The sequence below is a fragment of the Salmo salar genome, chromosome ssa13, assembly GCF_905237065.1.
Source record: "Salmo salar chromosome ssa13, Ssal_v3.1, whole genome shotgun sequence".
Taxonomy (NCBI): domain Eukaryota; kingdom Metazoa; phylum Chordata; class Actinopteri; order Salmoniformes; family Salmonidae; genus Salmo; species Salmo salar.
The window spans coordinates 32,556,689-32,575,184 of NC_059454.1; the positions used below are offsets into that span (position 1 = coordinate 32,556,689).

The 18,496-nt window shown below is 42.8% G+C and overlaps 1 protein-coding gene across 2 annotated transcripts in view; it reads left to right on the plus strand.

The window, feature by feature from the left end:
• Positions 1–1,819: 1,819 nt before the first annotated feature.
• The window catches only part of LOC106566902 (beta-catenin-like protein 1), a 36,898-nt gene continuing 20,221 nt past the window's right edge, over positions 1,820–18,496 (plus strand). For both annotated transcript variants that reach the window (XM_014135473.2, XM_014135474.2), the window contains exons 1-11: positions 1,820–1,992; positions 3,847–4,032; positions 6,513–6,619; positions 10,143–10,282; positions 10,479–10,576; positions 11,477–11,570; positions 12,253–12,344; positions 12,540–12,612; positions 13,070–13,128; positions 14,765–14,913; positions 17,548–17,729. In XM_014135473.2, coding sequence (XP_013990948.1) covers positions 1,963–1,992; positions 3,847–4,032; positions 6,513–6,619; positions 10,143–10,282; positions 10,479–10,576; positions 11,477–11,570; positions 12,253–12,344; positions 12,540–12,612; positions 13,070–13,128; positions 14,765–14,913; positions 17,548–17,729 — 1,210 coding nt within the window. In that variant the 5' untranslated portion in view covers positions 1,820–1,962. The remainder of the gene's footprint in view (positions 1,993–3,846; positions 4,033–6,512; positions 6,620–10,142; positions 10,283–10,478; positions 10,577–11,476; positions 11,571–12,252; positions 12,345–12,539; positions 12,613–13,069; positions 13,129–14,764; positions 14,914–17,547; positions 17,730–18,496) is intronic.

Sequence of the window (18,496 nt, forward strand, 5' to 3'; positions counted from 1 at the left end):
CAAAGTAGAGGAAACTGTAACCAGTAACCACATCTTATGTTGATTAAAGGAAGACTCAGAGATATGACGTAGATGCAGAAAGTAAATTGCATAGTGGGTCAATTTCCATATCAACTAAGAGCATTGAAACGCGAGGCTCAACTTCTCCTCTGTTTTGTCCTGTGGCTCCCACGCTGTAACAGTGTGAAGCGAACCCATGCACATGCACAGATGTGTGACTGTGCGAGAGTGAAGTCTTGCATCTTGCTCATCTCAATATCTGCGGTGCTGCTTGTGGCAATTTCATTTTCACTGAGTATACCTTTAATATAATAAAGCTCAGTTATAGGCTTTCCCATACGGTTTCCTTGACCATCTTTGTGTTAAGGAACAGGTTAACGTCTTTAAAACAATAGTTGATATTGTATCTGTGTATTAAAGATTAAACAAGGTTTTGACTGCAGTTAATCAAGTTCTAAGTCTGGAGGAGGATAGAGAGTTTTTAATAGCACCACAGCTGGCCTTGTTTTATTGCTTTAGGAGGGAGGTAATAGAAAAACTACAACAACCAGAGGGCCATAAAAATCGTTGGTAATTAAGTCTCTGGATAATTATTTTGAGCCAAACATTAATTTTACAGGTTTAATAGATGTTCCAATGGTTTCCAGGCCCAAGTGCCTTGGGCCTGGTTTGTAATGCAGTACCATTAATCATGGGTTCTTTCTCCAACTTTGTCTTCATAATAACAGTAACAATGTTCTCTTATGTCTTTGCAGGAAAGTTTCAACCAAGCAAAACACCCAGACAGGACAAAGTAATATAGAGAACATGGAGAACATTAAAATAACAATTGTGGACTCCTTGAAATGGAAAAAGCCTACATTACATTTAGCATTACCACACACTGCTCATCAGTCACGGCTGCCAAGGTTATGAGAGATGTCACCTCCAGCAACATTTAATTACCTACATAGCAGGAGGTTTTGGAGACACTGCTGACCTTTGACAATAGCCACTAACACTTTTATCCTTCTTTGTTTATCAACACCTGTTTATCAACACCCTGCTTGGCTTTTATACAGTAGGGTCATCTTCACTGGATTGGTAAGAACAACCATATTTTCCATCAATTGTAACAGTGTCATGAAGTGTGAGTATTTTGCCTTGCCAAAGTGCTTGTGTTTTCGAACTTAGAATTTTACTGCCCGTCTCCTCTCTTTTCCCTTGTGTTGCTAGCATCGCAAGCTTGACTGGTTTACAATGGCCTCCTGTTTGGATGTTGTTGCTATTGCACTACTGTCACAGATCGCTGGTCACAGTGAAGGGTGACAACATGGAGGCCCCTGCCAGACAACACTCATAAATCCCGAATGATGCAGATTGAAAAAGTGGTTTTCTGCTTGTCTCACATGCAGCCTTGCGCTGAATCTTTATTTCTCTCTTCTTTTTTTTTTTACAGACTTTCTGTTAGAGGACTTTCAAGGCTGTATAGAGTGTGTATGTGTATTTGTGTGTGACTGTGTGTGTGCGTGTGTTGCATCATGCCATAGTTGCTCTGTAATAATTGTTTAATTAATAACAGTATTATGATTATGTAATTACAATGCTGCAAACTGCAGATATGGTTCAGGAAACAAATCCTGAAAATAAAATAAAGAAGTCCTGTAAAAGTTACCACCTGCATAATTATCGTATAACAATAAATGTAAATTCAACGTCACTCTATAGTATCTGTGCAACTTGTAAAGTAAACAGGAAAACGTGTTGCCTCTTAATTTATGGGGACCTACAGCTAAGGCCTTTGGAATGTCAAGTCCCCATCACAGTTCCCCAAAGCAAGGCTCCTCTTCAGAATATTACGACAACGAAGTGCTTTACGGTAACAGTTGCTGTTTTAAGTTTGTAGCGGGACATTGCGAGGCTGACATAGCCACTATTCATTGTTGATAACTGTAACGTTTGCCCGAAACTTAATATTTCGTCATGGACGTAGGCGAGCTACTGAATTATCAGGTAATTAGCTGGTTAGACATATCCTTATATCCCAGCTAGCTAACTTACCGGTAACGTTAGTTAGCTAGCAAAATAAGGGTGCTGTAAACAGCGTCTTTGACTCTAGCCCTGCAACGGTAGCTAACTGGCTAAAATGATTTGTAATTAGCGAATAAACCAAGTTCCCTTAGCTAGTTAATGTTGTGACAAATTTAAAGAGTTGGCTAACTGATGTCAAGTTAGCCTAACTAACGTTAGCACATAAAGTTAACAAGTTACTGTAGCTAACTAACTACAGTATCTAGCTAAGCTAGCTACCTTGTGATACAAACGCTTGCCTAGCTCAGCTGAAGATATTTGCTCTTTTTTCTATCTGTGGCTCAGCCTTGTTAGCTAAAGTAATGTTTCTTTCGTGGAATGTAATTTCTTTAGCACACTACATGGCCAACAGTATGTGGACACCTGCTCGTCGAACATCCCATTTCAAAATAATGGGCATTAATATGGAGTTGGTCCCCCCTTTCCTGCTATAACAGCCTCCACTCTTCTGGGAAGGCTTTCCACTAGATGGTGGAACATTGCTGCAGGAACTTGCTTCCATTCAGCCACAAGATCATTAGAGAGGTCGGGCACTGATGTTGGGCGATTAGGCCTGGCTTGCTGTCGGCTTTCCAATTCATCCCAAAGGTGTTGTATAGGGTTGAGGTCAGGGCTCTGCGCATGCCAGTCAAATTCTTCCACACTGATCTCAACAATCCATTTCTGTATGTACCTCGCTTTGTGCACAGGGGCATTGTCATGCTGAAACAGGAAAGGGCCTTCCCCAAACTGTTGCCACAAAGTTGGAAGCACAGAATCGTCTAAAATGTCATTGCGTGCCGTAGCGTTAAGATTTCCCTTCACTGGAACTAAGGGGCCTGAATTATGAACAAGCAGCCCCAGACCATTATTCCTCCTCCACCAAAACTTTACAGTTGGCACTATGCATTGGGGCAGGTACAGTGGCTTGTGAAAGTATTCACCCCCCCTTAGCATTTTTGTATTTATTTTTTCATTTCAATTTGGACTATTTTGTGTCTATCCATTACATGAAATCCAAATAAAAATCCATTTAAATTACAGGTTGTAATGCAACAAAATAGAAAAACCGCCAAGGGGTGAATACTTTTGCAAGGCACTGTAGTGTTCTCCTGGCATCCGCCAAACCCAGATTCGTCCGTCGGACTGCCAGATGGTGAAGCGCGATTCATCACGCCAGAGAACTCATTTCCACTGCTCCAGAGTCCAATGGCGGTGAGCTTTAAACCACTCCTGCTGACGCTTGGCATTGCACGTGGTGATCTTCGGCTTGTGTGCAGCTGAACGGCCACGGAAACCCATTTTGTGACGCTCCCGACATACAGTTCTTGTGCTGACGTTGCTTCCAGAGGCAGTTTGGAACGCGGTAGTGAGTGTTGCAACCGAGGACAGACTATTTTTACGTGCTTTAGAATTCGGCAGTTCTGTTCTGTGAGCTTGTGTGGCTGACCACTTCTCGGCAGAGCCGTTGTTTGAAAGGTGGCATCCAATGACGGTACCACATTGAAAGTCACTGAGCTCTTCAGTAAGGCCAATGTTTTCTATGGAGATTGCATGGCTGTGTGGTCAATTTTATACACCTGTCAGCAATGGGTGTGGAATACACACATTTGAATTTGTCCACATACTTTTGGCCATAGGGTGTATCAGAAAATCAAGTGCTATTGCATGTAAAGATGAATGCATTTGCTCCATTATTAACTGTTTGCTTGGATACATTGCAAAGCCTTATGACTTGACATCCCTGTTTTGATGTACCTGCTCAACATGGTGTTGATGGTGTGATCTTCATTGTAGCCTGACAGGGGGGCAAAGCGTCTGCGGGATGATGATGATGATGATGATGATGACCACAGAAGCAAGAAGGTTGGCAGAGAACTGGCCAGATGCCTGGAGAGAGATGATGGTGAGGACTCGAGTGGTGACAGGAAGAGAATACTGGAGAAACTCATGGATGATGATGAGGACGCAGATGACCAAGAGGTGGGCAAAGTTTTACTGACATAAAATCAATCAAATCAAATTGCATTAGTCATATGCGCCGAATACAACAGGTGTAGACCTTACAGTAAAATGCTTACTTACAAGCCCTTAACCAACAATGGAGTTTAAAAAATAAGAATAAGAAATAAGAGGAACAAGTAATTAAAGAGCAGCAGTAAAATAACAATAGCGAGACTATGTACAGGGGGTACTGGTAATGAGTCAATGTGCGGGGGCACCAGTTAGTGGAGGTAATTGAGGTAATATGTACATGTAGGTAGAGTTATTAAAGTTACTATGCATAGATAATAACAGAGTAACAATGGTGTAAAAGAGGGGGCAGCAATGCAAATAGTCTGGGTAGCCACTTGATTAGATGTTCAGGAGTCTTATGGCTTGGGGGTAGAAGCTGTTTAGAAGCCTCTTGGACCTAGACTTGGCGCTCCGGTGCCGTGCGGTAGCAGAGAGAACAGTCTGACTAGGGTGGATGGAGTCTTTGACAATTTTTAGGGCCTTCCTCTGACACCGCCTGGTGTAGAGGTCCTGGATGGCAGGAAGCTTGGCCCCAGTGATGTACTGGGCCGTACACACTACCCTCTGTAGTGCCTTGCGGTCGGAGGCCGAGTAGTTGCCATACCAGGCAGTGATGCAACCAGTCAGAATGCTCTCGATGGTGCAGCTATAGAACCTTCTGAGGATCCATGCCAAATCTTTTCAGTCTCCTGAGGGGGAATAGGTTTTGTCGTACCCTCTTCATGACTGTCTTGGTGTCTTTGGACCATGTTAGTTTGTTGGTGATGTGGACACCAAGGAACTTGAAGCTCTCAACTTGCGCGACTGCAGACCTGTCGATGAGAATGGGGGCGTGCTCGGTCTTCCTTTTCCTGTAGTCCACAATCATCTCCTTTGTCTTGATCACGTTGAGGGAGAGGTTGTTATCCTGGCACCACACGGCCAGGTCTCTGACCACCTCCCTATAGGCTGTCTCGTCGTTGTCGGTGATCAGGCCTACCACTGTTGTGTCATCGGCAAACTTAATGATGGTGTTGAAGTCGTGCCTGGCCGTGCCATCACGAGTGAACAGGGAGTACTGGACGGGACTAAGCACGCACCCCTGAAGGGCCCCTGTGTTGAGGATCAGCGTGGCGGGTGTGTTGTTACCTACCCTTACCACCTGGGGCGGCCCGTCAAGAAGTCCAGGATCTAGTTGCAGAGAGAGGTGTTTAGTCCCAGGGTCCTTAGCTTATTGATGAGCTTTGAGGGCACTATGGTGTTGACTGCTGAGCTGTAGTCAATGAATGGCGCTCACATAGGGCATTTGCAAATTGGAGTGGGTTTAGTGTTTCTGGGATAATGGTGTTGTGAGCCATGACCAGCCTTTCAAAGCACTCCATGGCTACAGATGTGAGTGCTACGGGTTGGTAGTTGTTTAGGCAGGATACCTTAGTGTTCTTGGGCACAGGGACTATGGTAGTCTGCTTAAAACATGTTTGGTTTTACAGACTCGGGCAGGGAGAGGTTGAAAATGTCAGTGAAGACACTTGCTAGTTGGTCAGCGCATGCTTGCAGTACACGTCCTGGAAATCCGTCTGGCCTTGTGAATGTTGAGCCTGTTTAAAGGTCTCACTCACATCGGCTTCGGAGAGCGTGATCACAGTCTTCCGGAACAGCTGGTGCTCTCATGCATGTTTCAGTGTAATTTGCCTCGAAGTGAGCGTAGAAGTTGTTTAGCCCGTCTGGTATGCTCGTGTCACTGGGCAGCTCTTGCCTGTGCGTCCCTTTGTAGTCTGTAATAGCTTGCAAGCCCAGCCACATTTGATCTTGGTCCTGTATTGATGCTTGCCTGTTTGATGGTTCGTTGGAGGGCATAGTGGGATTTCTTATAAGCTTCCGGGTTAGAGTCCCGCACCTTGAAAGCAGCAGCTCTAGCTTTTAGCTCAGTGTAGATGTTGCCTGTAATCCATGGCTTCTGGTTGGGTATGTACGTACAGTCACTGTGGGGACGACGTCATCGATGCACTTATTGATGAAGCCAATGACTGATGTGTACTCCTCAATGCCATCGGAAAAATCCCGGAACATGTTCCAGTCTGTGCTAGCAAAACGGTCCTGTAGCTTAGCATCTGCTTCATCTGACCACTTTTATTGATCAAGTCACTGGTGCTTCCTGCTTTCATTTTTGCTTGAAAGCAGGAATCGGGAGGATAGAATTATGGTCAGATTTGCCAAATGGAGGGCGAGGGAGAGCTTTGTACGCGTCTCTGTATGATGAGTAAAGGTGGTCTAGAGTTTTTTTTCCCCCTCTGGTTGCACATTTAACATGCTGGTAGAAATGAGGTAAAACGGATTTAAGTTTCCCTGCATTAAAGTCCCCTGCCACTAGGAGTGCCGCCTCTGGATGAGTTTTCATGTTTGCTTATGGGGGAATACTTTTTTGTTGTCTTGGTTACACTTTTCACAAAAGGGCACTCTGTTTTCAGGGTGAACCAGTGGATGAGAGTTCGGTGAAGAAAATGATCCTGACCTTTGAAAAAAGGTCTTACAAAAACCAAGAGCTGAGGATAAAGTTCCCGGACACCCCGGGGAGGTGAGTTAATGAGGGACATTTATACGTAAGGCTGTGACGGCCATGGAACTTAGGATGACTTTATATTTGAGATTCTTCAAAGTAGTCACCCGTTGCCTTGATGACAGCTTTGCACACTCTTGGCATTCTCTCAACCAGCTTCATGAGGTAGTCACCTGGAATGCATTTCAATTAACAGGTGTGCCTTGTTAAAAGTAGATTTGATTTTCTTTCCTTAATGTGTTTGAGCCAATCAGTAGTGTTGTGACAAGGTAGGAAGAAGAGAGCCCTATTTGGTCAAATAACAAGTCCATATTATGGCAAGAACAGCTCAAATAAGCAAAGAGAAATGACTTTAAGAGATGAAGTTCATTTAATCCAGAAAATTTCAAGAACTTTGAAAGTTTCTTCATGGGCAGTTGCAAAAACCATCAAGGGCTATGATGAAACTGGCTCTCATGAGGACCGCCACAGGAAAGGAAGACCCAGAGTTACCTCTACTGCAGATGACAAGTTCTTCAGAGTTAACTGCACCTCAGATTGCAACCCAAATAAATGCTTCACAGAGTTCAAGTAACTGACACATCTCAACATCAACTGTTCAGAGGAGACTGCGTGAATCAGGCCTTCATGGTCGAATTGCTGCAAAGAAACCACTACTAAAGGACTCCAATAAGAAGAGACTTGCTTGGGCTATGAAACACGAGCAATGGAGATTAGACAGGTGGAAATCTGTCCTTTCGTCTGATGACTCCAAATTCTTTGAGATGCAGAGTAGGTGAACGGATGATCTCTGCATGTGTGGTTCCCACCGTGAATCATGGAGGATGTGTGGGGGTGCTTTGCTGTTGACCCTGTCTGTGATTTATTTACAATTCAAGGCACACTTAACCAGCATTCTGCAGCGATACGCCATCCCATCTGGTTTGGGCTTAGTGGGACTATCATTTGTTTTTCAACAGGACAATGACCCAACACACCTCCAGGCTGTGTAAGGGCTATTTGACCAAGAAGGGGAGTGATGGAGTGCTGCACCAGATGACCTGGCCTCCACAATCACCCGACCTCAACCCAATTGGGATTACTACATGATTCCATGTGTTATTTCATAGTTTTGATGTCTTCACTATTATTCTACAATGTAGAAAATAATATGAATAAAGAAAAACCCTGGAATGTGTCCTAACGTTTGACTGGTTGTGTGTGCGCACACACAGTCGGAGTCATTTAAAACTCGTTTTTCAACCACTATACACATTTCTTGTTAACAAACTATAGTTTTGGCAAGTTGTTTAGGACATCTATTTGTGCATCACAAGTTGTTTTTCCAACAATTGTTTAGACAGATTATTTCACTTATAATTGACTGTATCACAATTCCAGTGGGTCAGAAGTTTAGATACACTAAGTTGACTGTGCCTTTAAACTGCTTGGAAAATTCCAGAAAAGGATGTCCTGGCTTTAGAAGCTTCTGATAGGCTAATTGACATCATTTGAGTCAATTGGAGGTGTACCTGTCGATGTATTTCAAGGCCTACCTTCAAACTCGGTGCCTCTTGCTTGACATCATGGGAAAATCTAAAGAAATCTGCCGACTGCCGAAATTGTAGACCTCCACAAGTCTGGTTCATTTTTGGGAGCAATTTCCAAACACTTGAAGGTACCACATTCATCTGTACAAACAATAGTACGCAAGTATAAACACCATGGGACCACGCAGCTGTCATACCGCTCAGGAAGGAGATGCGTTCTGTCTCCTAGAGATGAATGTACTTTGGTGCGAAAAGTGCAAATCAATCCCAGAACAACAGCAAAGGACCTTGTGAAGATGCTAAAAAAAATGCTAAAAATAAATTGTAGACATCCACAAGTCTCGTTCTTCCTTGGGAGCAATTTCTAATTGCCTGAAGGTACCACGTTCAACTGTACAAACAATAGTACATGGGACCCTACCAAGAATGTGAAAAGTCAGAATAATAGTGGAGTGATTTATTTCAGCTTTAATTTCTTTCGTCACATTCCCAGTGGGTCACAAGTTTACATGCTACCAAATACTAATTGAGTTTATTGCCTTTTAAATTGTTTAACTTGGGTCGAACATTTCGCATAGCCTTCCACAAGCTTCCCACAATAAATTGACTGAGTTTTGGCCCGTTCCTCCTGACTGAGTTGGTGTAACTGAGTCAGGTTTGTAGGCCTCCTTGCTCGCACACGCTTTTTCAGTTCTGCCCACAAATTTTCTATAGGTTTGAGGTCAGGGCTTTGTGATGGCCACTCCAATACCTTGACTTTGTTGTCCTTAAGCCATTTTGCCACAACTTTGGAAGTATGCTTGGGGTCATTGTCCATTTGGAAGACCCATTTGCGACCAAACTTTAACTTCCTTGACTGATGTCTTGAGATGTTGCTTCAATATATCCACATAATTTTCCTACCTCATGATGCCATCTATTTAGTGAAGTGCACCAGTCCCTCCAGCAGCAAAGCACATTCCACAAGATGATGCTAACATGATGCCGCCACAACCGTGCTTCACGGTTGGGATGGTGTTCTTCAGCTTCCAAGCCTCCCCCTTTTTCCTCCAAATATAACTATGGTCATTATGGCCAAACAGTTCTATTTTTGTTTCATCAGACCAGAGGACATTTCTCCAAAAAGTACGATCTTTGTCCATGTGCAATTGCAAACCGTGGTCTGGCTTTTTATGGTGGTTTTGGAGCAGTGGCTTCTTCCTTGCTGAGCGATATTAGAATCCTCTTGTCTTAACCTTTGGGTGTGTTTGTAAATTTGCTTTGGCTATCTACTCCGATTTCAGAGCACTCTCTTGTGTGACAGAGTGCAGAATAACTGCTGAATTTACGAACGCACAACACCAATTGAATTTGACAGGTATCAGTAAACGTCAGACAAAAAAACTTAAATAAATTGTTGCTAGCAGCACAGTTACAATCCCCAACGCTCTAGATAACAGGACAACAGTCCAACCAGCTCTACTAGGGCGAGTAAAATAGTCAGTGAGGTGTACTCTCATTTGTGTCTGGCAGTAGCTAGCCATCTTTAGCCAGTTAACTTGGGTGCTTGACTGCCGTTAGGTCAGAATGCTTGCATACTTTCCCCCCTAGGCCAGAGCGTCCAGTGTGCGCTCTGAACAATCCAAGAGCGTAATACACTGAATTTACACACAGATAATCTGACAACGCTCTGAATATACGAACCCCCAGAGTGCACTGTGAGCGCACTCACACTCCAGAGTGAATTTACAAACGCACCCTTAGTCATCTTCAACCCAGACTGCAGGGAGGGGGGGTGTTGCCTAGGCACCGAAGACTCTTTTGTTAAAACAGTTATGATGGTTATTTTCATGACGGTCTTCATCCATAACCGTCGGTTTCACGTTTATACGGTAATCGTGCCAGCCCTAGTTATACATGAAGTATTCATGCTTTTGTCTTAAAAAGGTCCCGTCTTTAATTACATGACATTGCATTCAACAAGTCTGGACTTATTTTCCATTTCTGACATACTTTATTATGCCTCTGCTCAGGTTCATGGAAACAGAGCTGGATCTGAACGACATCATCCAGGAGATGCATGTCATCGCCACCATGCCTGATCTCTACCACCTCTTGGTGGAGCTCAATGCTGTCCATTCCCTGCTGGGCTTACTCAGCCACGATAACACAGATATCCTTTCCTTCAGAGATGGCTTACTGGGCATCATTCACTGTTAAATTCAGTTAATTTACCTGCACTTGTTAAACCATTGACAAATGCTATTCTATGCATTTTACCTTGAATAAGGCTACTAATTATTCAAAACTAAACCTTGAAAAAATCCAACATATTAATACCCACTGTAAAAATCCTTAGCCTCTCCTACATATCGCCATTGCAGTGGTTGATTTGTTACAAGAGCTGACGGACATCGACACACTTCATGAAAGTGAGGAGGGCGCGGAAGTACTCATAGACTCTTTGGTGAGTCCATTTTGTTTGTATACAATCAAGTCATGGCTAGCTGCCATTTTGTGTTATTTCTCATCCCCCCTACAACCATATTGATGGTGATAAACTCAATAGATAAAAAGCAGATTCAATCCCAGCTAATGTCCATTGCCTTAGTGAAAATGGTCTGTCTTAAGGCGTCCGCATGCTTCCCATCCAAAACAGCTTGTGCATATATTATAACAACATTTTGGGACGTTTGTGTTAGTTCTGGTCTTTGGCAAGGGTTTTTTCGGCTGTTCGTTCCAAAGAAAAATCTTGAGGCGAGCCAAAGTTCGGAGCTGAAGTCTACGCCCCTTCGTCAGTCAGTGGTAGGGATCCTTCAATAAAGTGTTTGTCATTCAACGATGGATGACTCGTTTTCATGCATATTTTTTCACTCGAAATACTGCACCGAACATCTTAATGTAAAATTGCGCGACTAAGATCTCTGCAAAAACTGCAAAATTAATGACAGATTTCTTGAGTTGTCTTAGATTAATTCGGACTATTTTAAGGAAGTGTATACTGGCTACGGCCTCTCAAGATGGACAAACATTACTTTTGCCTGGTCTTTCAAGCTAAGGTCTTTTATGGGCGTATGCGAGCACACTCGTTCGTTTCCAAACGAAGCATGCGGAAGCCTTAGCCATCCCTTTGCACTCACTTTGACAGCAGCAAGGTTATTGGCGGTTTTCTGGAAAAGGTTGAGTACCCCATCATAATGTCGGCTGACATTTAGAAAGACCACGGAGGCAAAGGTCAAATCACTCTGGTCTTATGTGACTTATAAGTTAGCAATGGAAATTAGGCATGAGCCTTTATTGTTGTCACTCACCACACAGTATTCCATAATGCTGTGATGAAACAGCCTGTCTTCTTCTCTAACTGTAGCTGGAGGGACAGGTTGTGGCCCTTCTGGTGCAGAACATGGAGAGGCTGGATGAGCAGGTGAAGGAGGAGGCAGATGGAGTCTACAACACGTTAGGTAAGTCCCACTGCAGAATGATTGGACAAAATATGGGGATTATTTGAATGTTTGTAAATGCTGGTGTGGAGCAGTTGTAGCCCATAGTCTGAAAATCTGTTTGTCATATCATGTCCTAACGGTTTGTGAATCAGTGGGATGCCCTCCACTCTATTCACATAGAAGAAACATGTTCCAAACATGTAAGTCGCTCTGGATAAGAGCGTCTGCTAAATGACTTAAATGTAAATGTAATGTTCCGATTATTTAATCATTACATTTGGGCTCAGTGCTCCTAGTGTTTTGATGGCTTCTTATCAAGGCAGCTCTCCAGGCTTGATTAAGCCTTTTGTCTGCTTCATGGTTGGGGTTCAGAGGCTCATGTCCTCCAGGATGGTGTCTGCTGTCTGCTCAGCTGGAATTAGTGATAAAGGCTTCCCTCTTCTCCAGCAGGCCTCTATCGCTCCCTCTCCTTGTCCTTCTGTCGTCTCTCTGCCCCCCTCCCCCCATCTTTACTTCTCTCTCTCTCCTCCTCTGGGGTTTTGCCGACCTTCTCCTGGCTGATTGAGATATAAGGTGTCTCAGACGGCTTTATAATGCAAATATTAGCACAGGAATCTGAGACCTCTATACTTCTCAGCCAGGTGCTGTCATAATCTGAAAGTCTCATTCACCTCTCTTCTCTCCCATCACTCTCCATCAGCCATCATTGAGAACATGGCAGAGTTCAGGCCTGGCCTGTGCACAGAAGCAGCTCAGCAAGGACTCATGCAGTGGTTGCTAAAGAGAATAAAGGTGAGGATATGACTGAAAATGACACAATCCATGGTTTATTGATGCTTTATGTAGAGGTTTTTGCAGGCTGGTTCGATATGTCTCATTGAAAATGTCTGTTCTAGACCTGTACCTACAGTACAGTATATAGGCTTTCAATTGCTCATGCTGTCACTGATTTTGGCATTCATCACCCCCACCCTTTCTCTCTTTCAGGCAAAGATTCCATTCGATGCTAACAAGCTGTACTGCAGTGAAATCTTGGCTATCTTGCTTCAAAACAATGACAGTAAATTTACAGCCCTTTCTCCTCTACTTGCTGTACAAAGTGATGAAAACTGCTCTAGTCAAATGTGTTATTGTCGAATAAACATAGACGCAGAGGTGGTTGGCATGTTTACTCTGTCTGTGGACCAAAATAGTAGAGTAACATGACCGGTTAAAGTACACTTTTGTTAGTTTCTGAGTGGCTAGGTTCAGAAGGCCTTGTAGTGCTGCTGGATGACAGTCAGGCACTCTGTCCAGAACAATAATTCACTGGGCCACATTGATATTCTGTCCTATCTAATTTTCTTCTCGGTCTCCCCCTCTGAGTGAGTTTAGCTGCCTGGGTTGGTTGTGCTGCCTCGATCGATTCACCTTCTCCCACCGTCCCGCTCTAACTATGTTTGTCAATGTTTATGTCCACAATATTTTACGTTTCTCTTTCTCTCACGCTCTCTCTACACCTACCAACCTACCTCCAGGCACCAGGGAGCTCTTGGGGGAGCTGGATGGGATTGACGTTTTACTGCAGCAGCTCTCTGTAAGACTCCTAGGGATTTTACCAACCTGTCTGTTCACATTTTCTACTGCTCCTCCTGCTCCTTCTCTCTCTCTGATTCATCATCGTTTCTCTCTCGCACACACACCTTACATCACACTGTTTAAGTTTCAGCAGCTCATAAAAATGGTGTGTTCGTTACAGTAGTGATCTATCCATACCCACTTCATCCTCACATGAACACAACCTCAGTTATATTAGCCTTATGTGCTGGATTCTTTTGGCAAAGTATTATAATATTTGAGATATTCAAGGTCTCCAGTATAATGCTGTCTAATGCAAATGAATACGATTTTGAAGTGTAACTTGATGCTAGACAGATTTTCTGCTTTGCTTCGTAATTCTCTCCACTTTGTTGGCGATGCCGGTTGAAAGGTTTCAGTGTGTCCTTAGTTCCGAGGGCACTGCACCCAAAATGCATTTGGTTGAATACTGTTCTGTCTTTGTGAGGTTTATCATACACAGCCAAAAATGAATTACAGTTACACTGATTAAAGTCTGCCAATGAGCCAAACCAGTACATCATTTATTGCATTTATACTGAATTTACCAGCATCACAGTTCAAAGTAATTTCTGGCCATGTCAATTCCCTGGTGATAGACAAGGTTGGGGAGTAATGGATTACATGTAATCCATTACCGGCATAGATATTGTAATAAAATTACAGATATTTTTGAAAACTAGATGATTACTTTCAAATTCAACTTGTTCAACTTTCTGTTTGCTCAATGACATTCAAATCAGAGTTCCTCCCTTATAAACTCCTCCGTGGTATTGTGCTCCATACAGTCAAAGACAAGTTAAAGTTAAGAAGACCACGAGTGGGGCTTTTGTTGCTCAATCAAATTTGTGCTGATTCCAAAAAAATATTCTATAAGCCTAATGGACATATGCTCAAACTCACACACTTTTGATTGACAGCTGCAAATTATCATGATATCAAAGTGTCTCCAACAAAAGCGTAAACAATAGGCCTATAGCAAATGCAGCATATGTCATTAATTTCTCACATGCAAAAGGGACTTTTCGGTAGTGCTCAAAAGCATGCCATTCCATGAGAGCAGCATTTATTTTTCAACTCAAAACAATGAGCCCAATCCTGCATGACAACAAAATCATAAACAACAGCATAGGCTAATAAATCCTTCGTTTTTGGCTTATGCTCATATTTCCAAGTCCTGTTTTTGAAGATCAAGGGATATTATATTAGTTGGAATGACTAGAAATCTGACAGACTTTGGTTTGTAATGTAAAGAGAGAGCATAATCGTATTATTACTATTATTGTCTGTTGTAGAAAGCAATGGATTAGTACCTAACCAACCTATAAAGTAAAATGCAACATCCATTTATGGCCAGCTGTGTAAACCCCTAACATCTATTTATCCTACAATAGATGTTTTTCAATTGGTAATTAAAAATTTTGTCTTCTCCTAATGCCTCTTAAGGGGAAGTCATCTAAAATTAACTAAGTAATCAGATTACATTACTCAGTTTGGGTAATCAAAGTGTTACGTTACTGATAAGTGTTGGACAGGTAACTAATAACTAACGGATTACATTTAGAAAGTAACCTACCCAACCCTGGTGATGAACTGTGGGTGTCATTCTACTTCAGGTGTTCAAGCGCCACAACCCAGCCACGGCAGAGGAGCAGGAGATGATGGAGAACCTGTTTGATGCCCTGTGCTCCTGTCTGATGCTGGCTGCCAATCGGGACCGCTTTCTCAGGGGAGAGGGTCTGCAGCTCATGAACCTCATGCTTAGGTAAAGACCTTGATGTTGAACGCCTCCACACACAGCTCCGTTTTGAATATTTCAGTAATTGAATGTCCTAAGCTGTTGGTTGAAACAAACCATCTAAGTACCTCCTCAAAGGAGGTGCTTGTCTCTAGGCCTTTTTTTAAACCCTCCTTTCAATTCACACTGGTCACTGGTGATCTGATATCCAAGTAGGGATTTACAGTGCATTCAGAAAGAATTCAGACCTCTTCACTTTTTCCACAATTTGTTACGTTACAGCCTTATTCTAAAACGGATTAAATAAATGTTTTTCCTCAATCTACACACAATACCCCATAATGACAAAGTGAAAACAGGTTTTTAGAAATTATTGCTAATGTATTAAAAATAAATGACTATCACATTTACACAAGTATTCAGACCCTTAACTTTGTTGAAAGTAAAGCCATGAGTCTTCTTGGGTATGACACTACAAGCTTGGCACACCTTTATTTGGGGAGTTTCTCCCATCCTTCTCTGCAGATCCTCTCAAGCTCTGTCAGGTTGGATAGGGAGCGTCACTGCTCAGCTATTTTCAGGTCTCTCCAGAGATGTTCGACTGGGTTCAAGTCCGGGCTCTGGCTGGGCCACTCAATGACATTCAGAGACTTGTCCCAAAGCTACTCCTGCATTGTCTTGGCTGTGTGCTTAGGGTCGTTGTCCTGTTAGACTAGGGCGAAGGTTCACCTTCCATGGTCCTGAGCACTCTGGAGCAGGTTTTCATCAAGGATCACTCTGTACTTTGCTCTGTTCATCTTTCCCTCGATCCTGACTAGTCTCCCAGTCCCTGCCTCTGAAAAACATCACCACAGCATGATGCTGCCACCACCATGCTTCACTGTAGGGATGGTGCCAGGTTTACTCCTGATGTGACACTTGGAATTCAGGCCAAAGAGTTCAAACTTGATCTGTGCCTCGACACAATCCTGTCTCGGAGCTCCACAGACAATTCTTTCAACCTCATGGCATGGTTTTTGCTCTGACGTGGACTGTCATCTGTGGGACCTTATATAGACAGGTGTGTGCCTTTCCAAATAATGTTCAATCAATTGACTCAATCAAGTTGTAGAAACATCTCAAGGATGATTAATGGAAACAGGATGTACCTGAGCTCAATTTCCAGTCTCATAGCAAAGGGTCTGAATACTTCTGTAAATATGGTATTTATGTTTATTTTGAAAACATTTGCAACAATTTCTAAACTAGTTTTCGCTTTGTCATAATTGGGTATTGTGTGTAGATTGAGGAAAAATGTGTATTTAATCCATTTTAGAGTAAGGCTGTAACGTAACAAAATGTGGGATAAGTGAAAGGGTCTGAATACTTTCCGAATGCACTGTATGTACATTGACAGGGTTGAGTGTCTTTTTACACAAAGCACGTCTCTGACTCTGCTCAGCTGCCAGTCCAGTCAATCAGTCGACACGGCGCTGAAGCACCACGACATTGACCTTAAAGAGCAATAAATAGACGTTACACGCATTTATGAAACCCTCCATGCCCAAGCTCTTATCATCATGCCAACGCCTGGCAGACAGACAGATTTAGACAAAAATCGACATCTATACTGAACAAAAGTATAAGCGGAACATGGATTTATGGATTTCACATGACTGGGAGTACAGATGTGCATCTGTTGGTCACAGATACCTTAATAAACATGTGCCTCATGATTTTGTCACAGCATTCAAATTGCAACATTAACATCAGCAAACTGCTTGCACATGTTCTACAGTTGTGAGGCCGGTTGGATGTACTGGAGGCGGCTTATGGTAGAGAAATGAACATTCAATTCTCTGTCAACAGCTCTGGTGGACATTCTTGCAGTCAGGATGCCAATTGCATGCTCCTTCAAAACTTGACATCTGTGGCATTGTGTGACAGAACTGTACATTTTACAGTGGCGTTTTATGTCCCCAGCACAGGGTGCACCTGTGTAATGATCATGCTGTTTAATAATAGTCTTGATATGCCACACCTGTCAGGTGGATGGATTATCTTGGCAAAGGAGAAATGGTCACTAACGGGGATGTAAAAAAAAAGAGAAGCTTTTTGTGCATATGGAACATTTCTGTGATCATTTATTTCAGTTCATGAAACATGGGACCAACACTTTACATGTTGCATTCATATTTTTGTTCAGTATAATTATTGCAATGCAAAACTCACTTTTATATCATCCGCAGGAGAAAGCTTTCAGAATGGGTTATCTAGGGAGGAACGTGTAACTCTCTCTTTTCACTTCCCTTGAGATTCACAGAATCATAAGTTCTGCACCTCTGCTTCAATACTTTTCTCTATTTTTGTAGAGGTTATGCTTTATCAAGGGGTTTGCAATATGAGCTTAGGAACACGGTTGAAGGCATCTTTATAATTGCCTCTGCATTCTTAAAACGGTTTAACTTTGTCAAAAAAATGTACTACCTCATAAGCTGCAGAAACTCCTCATAACACAACGTTATCTTTAAAGGACTGCCAATAGATTTAGATAGGGGAGAGGGACTCCATGTTGCTAGGTCACTAAGTCTGTGTGCCTGGCAAAAGACCATCATGAACATGCTGTGAGCTAGCTGTTGTGCCCTTCTGAAATGTTTTTTTTTTTTTTTGTACACTTCCCAGGGAAAAGAAAATGTCTCGGACCAGCGCTCTGAAGGTCTTAGACCACGGCATGATTGGCCCAGAGGGTTCTGATAACTGCCACAAGTTTGTGGACATCCTGGGCCTGAGGACCATTTTCCCCCTGTTCATGAAGACCCCTAAAAAGATGAAGAAAGCTGGGAGAGTAGACAAAGAACATGAAGGTTTACTAATTTCTATATACACTCCAAATTTCCATTGGAAACAATAAATGATTGTTTGTCTGAAGTTACATTACAGTAGATATTTCCTCAGCAAAATCTGCAAAAGCTTACAACTGTCCCACTGAGTACCCAAAACACAATTTACCATGGCAGGAGATCGAATCAGGTTTGTTTCATGGCTTTTTAGTCTGTCGATTTGTTATCAATATAGCTTTGGTTCATTTGTTTGATTTTATTCTCAGAAACCACACTTGCGTTGTGAAATAAGATGCTTATCAGTGCTTATCAGCCACTCTCCCCCTTTTGATGAGTTGGTCAACCAACAGGAAAACATCTCTCTCTCTAATTATATTTCATATGTCCTGACAGCCCACCCAAGGTGAACAAATTGGCTTCCTTTGTCTGTCCCCTTCATCTGGGGACAGAATGAATTAACCTGAGACCTGCAGAATAGCCCGAGATAACAGGGCCTGCTAAAGCTTATCCCCCTGGTGCTCCCACTGATGAACCTCCCACTAGTCACAGCCAAGCCAGCCAGCCATGAAGTATGGTTACACTGCTGTGTCCCGCTTTTAATGCTTAGAGTAATTGTATGCTGAGGCAGGAGGACATCTAGGCTATAGAACAGTGGACTACCGCTAGTAACGTACCCTTGGACTATAATAACCCTTTTCACATGCCTAGGCGTGTCCCTAATGCATAGCGTAATTTATGGACTAAGATGTGTCCTTACATCATTTGTGTTTTATTTATTATTTTGAGTGACA